The 6092-nt window shown below is 44.1% G+C and overlaps 1 protein-coding gene across 1 annotated transcript; it reads left to right on the top strand.

Annotated features, from left to right (window-relative positions):
• Positions 1-671: 671 nt before the first annotated feature.
• Positions 672-5126, top strand: lipg (lipase, endothelial). Its single transcript, XM_014011747.1, has 10 exons — positions 672-948; positions 1935-2122; positions 2231-2410; positions 2817-2928; positions 3010-3228; positions 3316-3558; positions 3652-3769; positions 3989-4216; positions 4305-4409; positions 4486-5126. The coding sequence occupies exons 1-10, from the start codon at positions 858-860 to the stop codon at positions 4496-4498; spliced, it is 1497 nt and encodes a 498-aa protein (XP_013867201.1). The 5' UTR covers positions 672-857; the 3' UTR covers positions 4499-5126.
• The last annotated feature ends 966 nt before the right edge of the window (positions 5127-6092 follow it).

Genomic DNA, 6092 nt, shown 5'->3' on the forward strand with positions numbered 1-6092 from the left:
ATAGATAGATAGATAGATAGATAGATAGATAGATAGATAGATAGATAGATAGATAAATAGATAGATAGATAGATAGAGGTCACATTCTCCCTGCAGGGGACTGATATGGACACAAAACAGTGTGTTATTGTAGCAAAGACCCTGTAGCGTGAGTGAGTGGTCCCATTCTTTGACCCAGTTGGTGAGCTAAAGCTGATGGTTTGGCAACTTGCCAGAAAGAGGAAAAAAATTCTTCTTTCACGTGAGAGTGCCAAGTTACACCCACCACCGCCACCACCCTTCCCCCTCCTCCCATAAACCTCTGTGATTTAAGACATTCCTGGACTGAGGTGGATGTAGGTTATTAGAAGGATTAGATGAACACATATCTACTATACATTTCTGTTAACGCCTCCTTAAAGTCCTAACTACATTTTTTCCCGGGGTATTAGGAGGACACAGCTGCATGAAATACGGGTTTCCCTGCAGTCCAAACAATCCTGCAGCCGGGCTGCTTGCGTCACCCCTTTACGCCATCCAACGTGAGAAAACCTACTACGAGTTTTCATTGAACGTCGCCACGCCTTTCCAACGTAAACAAAACGGAGGCTTGACCAATAGGATCCGCGATAGATCAGCCGATGATCAGATGACTGAAAGGGGAAACTATTTAAATGAAAAGAGGCAGGGGAGCGAGCAGGTGGTACATTTCTGGAGCCGGACTTCTGGAGGCGCGCACGGCAGAGACGCAGCGGCAACCCGGCTCTTTCCCTTTGTCACCTCTGGATCCACGCTCTCTGCGCCGAACACGGAACATCAAGGAAATATTTAGTCCCCGGCAGGTTTTAAAGCGCTGCTGTCTCGTCTGTGACTGAGAAATGAATCACAAAGCCGTTTTATTCTGCACGTTCCTTCAGTGTCTGTCTGCGTTCTTCTCGTCCGCTGCCGGGGAAAATAGTGTTCTGAAAGGTAAGGCTATCTTTTGTTCATTCATTCCATTTTATTTTCATTCATTTCCTTTGTTTTCATGCCAATTATTTAGACCCAAACACACGGGCTTGAGTCTGGGTTTAAATTTAATCAACTAAAACGAAGAAACACACATTTTGCTTCACATTTGCGTTATTTTTTCTTGCCTTGATTGATTGAGGTGGATTATTTTAATGTTTTGGGTATAAATGTGGCGGGCAGAGCAAACCAGAAAAACGGGGGTGGATTTAGAAGCTGCCCCGAGTGCAACGTGTCCTTTTTGGGGAGGTTTCGGAGCGCGCACGGCACCGCGCCACGTTCGAGGAGAGGAGAACCGTTTGGGGAACGTGTTCCGCTGAATCCGCGTTTTACCGCCGACCAATCAGCTCCCCGGCTCAGCTGGAGCCACTTCAGTCTGTGGGGGGCCAATTTACCACACAGGGTGTTGGGACTAAAGTGCAAGCAAACTAATCTGGRTTTATAATTATCCAGTTTTTTTTTAAAGTTTATACTAAATCAATTTCATCAGAACACGCTCACGTTTTATTTACATTATTCTTACAGCATAATCTCAAACTCTTAAGATCCGCCCTTTTTTCTATTCATTTCTTCTAATCTCTCCAGTGACTCATGGGCTACACCTGTCTCATTGACCTGCCTTAATTGTTTGGCAATGGAAGGCACATTATCCTGCATGGTTTATTATTTTTTTAATCAGGTTTACTTTGAACCCATTCTGTCATTATCTACAGACCGATTTTTATATTTGAATCAGTCCAGGTGTATGTACTTGTTTGGCTTTTAAATCTATAATCTGAGATTATGACCTTCAGCTGTGTTCAATGAGATGTATCTTAACTTTTTTGCTCCAACTTCCACTCACCCAGTGTAACTTTATTAATTTTTTTTTACTCATTGGTCAGAAATGAGTCAGTCATGGTGCAATCCTTCAGTTTAACAATGTGTGTTTGTTGTTTTCGCCACAGGTGAAGATGATGAGTTTGAGCCATCGATGGACCAGAAGGATCTACAAGGATTGGTAAAATACAACATGAGGAAGAGTCTGGATCTGGAGCAGGAGGGGTGCTACCTGGAGACTGGGAAGAAGGGGTGTCTAGAGGAGTGTGGCTTCAACGCTACAGCCAAGACCATCTTCATCATCCACGGCTGGACGGTACGAAACCTGTGCCGAGTCGTCAGCTCCGCCTCAAAGATTGGGGGAGAAAGATTAGTTGTTTTGTTTTTAATTTTTTTTAAGTTCTGACTTTCTTGTTTTCCTCAGATGAGCGGCATGTTTGAAAACTGGATGCACAAGCTGGTCTCTGCGGTGATGCAACGTGAAAGCGGCGCCAACGTGGTGATTGTGGACTGGATCCCCTTGGCTCAGCAGCTTTACCCGGACGCCGTCAACCACACGCACACTGTGGGGCTGGACATCGCTGGCCTGCTCAACTGGCTCCAGGTGTGTTCAGTCACTTTTCACCCAGCATTTCCTTGTCTTTTAAATGAACATCTGCAGACACTGGAACAGAATATTAATGAGTATAACAAAGATCAATAGAGCTGTCTGATCTGTGTGCTTTTGGCAGGAGGATCTCTGTTTGCTGCCTTATCACTTGTTTGCATTTCATGAAGTAGTTTAAATCAAACATGGCTTTTAACACTTTCATGACAATTTTTTTTATTTAAAACCTCACTTGTCTGCACACAGTCGAGTTTAATTCCCTACATGGAGGAAACTTGTCAAATTGTAGTTTAACTGGGCTTGGCTCCACTGCAGGCATGACTCAATTACTGGCTAAAACTCAGGGTTTGTCCACTTTTGTGGCAGCTGCTAAAACCAGTTAAATCCTTGTTTTCTCCAACAGGATGAGCTGCAGCTGCCTCTGCAGAATGTTCATCTGATTGGCTACAGTTTAGGCGCTCACGTCGCTGGATACGCAGGGACGTTTGTGGAAGGGACTATCGGCAGAATCACAGGTAAGCTGGCCTGATTTCCTAATTCTGCCTAAAAAAGTGCACTTTAAGAAGTTATTTAAGAAGTTATTTGATTTCTTACAGGTCTGGACCCAGCAGGACCTATGTTTGAAGGCGTTGAGGAGCAGAAACGCCTGTCTCCAGACGATGCAGACTTTGTAGACGTGCTGCACACGTACACACGGGAGGCTTTGGGTGTGAGCATTGGGATCCAGCAGCCCATTGGGGACATTGATATCTATCCCAACGGTGGTGAAGTGCAGCCGGGCTGCGGGCTTACCGACGTGCTGGCCGTGGCAGGAAGTGAGTGTTTGATCGTGTTTTGTTAAATCTCTAAACTTTGAGTTTTCACCAACTTGATCCATTCTTTTTCCCTTTGAATATTTCCAGATTTTATGGAAGTGATGAAGTGCGAACACGAGCGAGCGGTGCACCTGTTTGTGGACTCGCTGATGAACCGGGACCATATGAGCTTCGCCTTCCAGTGCACCGGCCCGGACCGCTTCAAGAAGGGGGTCTGCCTCAGCTGCCGCAAGAACCGCTGCAACAACATCGGCTACAACACCAAAAAGATGCGCAAGAGGCGCAACAGCAAGATGTACCTGAAGACTCGAGCCAACACTCCCTTTGGGGGTAAGAATCGACACGTGACTTGTGTACACAAACACACCCTGTGTAAACTACACGCCCACAGTGAATTAATGCCTTTTTTTCTTTTTTCATAAGGCTACCACTACCAGATGAAGATGCACGTGTTCGACAGGAAGCAGTCCAGCAATACTGATCCTACCTTTTATGTGAAATTGTACGGCGCCCACAGCGACACAGAAAAAATCTTTGTTGTGTAAGTTCTGGAGCTATATGCAGCCTGCAAAACCAGTCTGTTCTCATAATTCTGTTCTGATGCAAGCAGATACCTGAACAAGTGGCTATGACGTCAATTTTAAACTCATCTTGTCTGTGATGACCTTTTCAAAGTCTTAGTTGCAAATATGGCACTGACATTCCTCGGTCTTTGCTTGTAACATTTGAGTAACCCTCGATGTGTGGTTTCTTTGTCCAGCCATGATGACCCCATCAGTATGAACTTTACCAACACCTTCCTGGTGTTTACCGAGGAGGACATCGGTGACCTGCTGAAGATCAGTCTGACCTGGGAGGGAGAAAGCGAATCTTTCAGCTCTTTCTGGAAACACGTTAAACACTCCTTCTGGAGCTGGAACGCAAACACCGCCAAACCTGTACTGGAAGTTCGACGGATTCGTGTGAAAGCCGGAGAAACGCAGAAAAAGTAGGTGGTCGTGTCGACGGACTGCTTGTACTGATCAAAAAATTGCCTTTAACCTCCCCATTAAATAACTTGTTTCACTTCCGTACAGGTTCACTTTCTGTGCGCAAGACCCTTCAAAAACTGAAATCTCTCCAGGGGAGTCGATAACGTTTGTGAAGTGTCGAGACGGCTGGGAAGTGAAACCAAGGAAACGGTATGAAACTTTTTTTATTATGTTTTTTAAATTTGGAGTGGTAGTTCTGTGTAATAACCCTGACTCTGATCAACAGGCTGTCCATGTAAAATCCTGGCCCAATGATGACCAATGCACCGTCACCATGGGTGGACCCGACTTGGATCAGGGAGGAGCCCCACCTTTTCGTATGAGCACTTTCATTGGAGGATTCATCGGCGCACCGTGGTGGGGGTGGAAAGGTGGGGCAAGGGTCTTCTGGACACATGTTCCTTCACCTGATCTCTGGGGTTCTGTCTGAAGACCACAGGAAGGCTGAAGCGGTGGGCAGGCTTGTGGTGGCAGCAGTCCCAGCTTGTGTTACAGCTGCTTGACCGGTTGCAGAAYGTTTCTTTTCGTGTGAAGTAGAACGCAGATGCTGTGCCAGTGGTCACATCTGCAATTGTAATGGTATGGTACTGTACATTTTTTTAAAAATATTTTATTTATAAAAAAATAAAAGCACTGCAAGACCAAGATTATTTATGTCGGCACGTCCCATAATGAAGCACATGTGGTGTTCCATATGCAGTATTTGTATGTTTGTCTGTGACCAAGAAGTCTTTCTGCTGAAAGATGACTAAACACTGTAGGCTGATCCGTTAAATACAACTTACTTTGTCGTATTGTGGCTTATTATGGGGTGTCTGTATATATTGTAAATAACTTTTTGGAAATAAAATAAAGTATCTGTTTGTACACACTGTTTTTGTGTTTTTAATGTTAACATGGGTTCATTTGGCTACTATAGGTTACTGTTAAATTTCTAAATGTAAGTTCCTGACTTTTGCAGCTTAATTATATTTGTGGTGGTCAATCACAATCCTGGTAAATTCAAGTTTCTGGTCAAAAGAAACCATTTCTTCAAACTAAAGTGGTTCAGAGTTGAGCGGTAACTTTTTTTTTTCCCCCTTCCACAAAACCCTACTTCAAAAGTGCTTTAAAGACTTCAKGATTAAGCTCAAGCTCTTTAAAGGGGAGGTGTCCATGTGAAACTTTCTGATCTTTATATCATATGTCATTCCCTCAAACATACCAGAGTGTTGCTTTGACTCATGTTGGAGAAATCCTTCAATCTCCTGTGGAGCTGCCTGAATATTTGCTGGTACATAGCTCCGCCTATTTACACAACTCCTCCCTGGAGTTCAGTCCCCATCTGGGCTATCCCCTTGTGTCAAACGGTAGATTCTTATTGACAATTTCAAAGCCTTTAAGGGCCCAAGATGCTAAGTTTATATATGTACAGCTTTTTCAAACACATGCTGACCTGAGACCAGTTGGGGATTTCAGTTATTTCTCCTGTTTGAGCTTCTCTCTATTGGCTCCCTGTTGAATACAGAATAAGATGTAAAATTTAACAAAGCTTTCAAAACCAAGGTCCGTTTATATTCAATGCCTCTGTTCCAAATGCAGGTTTACTTGTGGTTCCTAGAGTTTAAGAGTAAAATGGGTTGTAGAGCATTCAGTGAGGCTGACTACTTTTCAGACTTACATTTTATAATAAATCCTCTAGTTCAGTGGTTCCCAACACTGGTCCTCAAGTACCCCTATCCAGCATGTTTTACTTGTTTCCCTGCTATTCAGCAGGTCTTCCGAAGATTGTCAATCACTCATCCAGTCAAATCAGGGAAACATCTAAACATGCAGGAAAGGAGTCCTAGAGGA

The sequence above is a fragment of the Austrofundulus limnaeus genome, unplaced genomic scaffold, assembly GCF_001266775.1.
Source record: "Austrofundulus limnaeus strain Quisiro unplaced genomic scaffold, Austrofundulus_limnaeus-1.0 Scaffold84, whole genome shotgun sequence".
NCBI classification, from domain to species: domain Eukaryota; kingdom Metazoa; phylum Chordata; class Actinopteri; order Cyprinodontiformes; family Rivulidae; genus Austrofundulus; species Austrofundulus limnaeus.

Coding starts and splice junctions, on each gene's coding strand:
- lipg (XM_014011747.1), top strand. CDS start 858: ATGAATCACAAAGCCGTTTTATTCTGCACGTTCCTTCAGTGTCTGTCT. Junction 2,411..2,816: donor GCCTGCTCAACTGGCTCCAG/GTGTGTTCAGTC, acceptor TTTCTCCAACAG/GATGAGCTGCAGCTGCCTCT. Junction 2,929..3,009: donor GACTATCGGCAGAATCACAG/GTAAGCTGGCCT, acceptor GATTTCTTACAG/GTCTGGACCCAGCAGGACCT.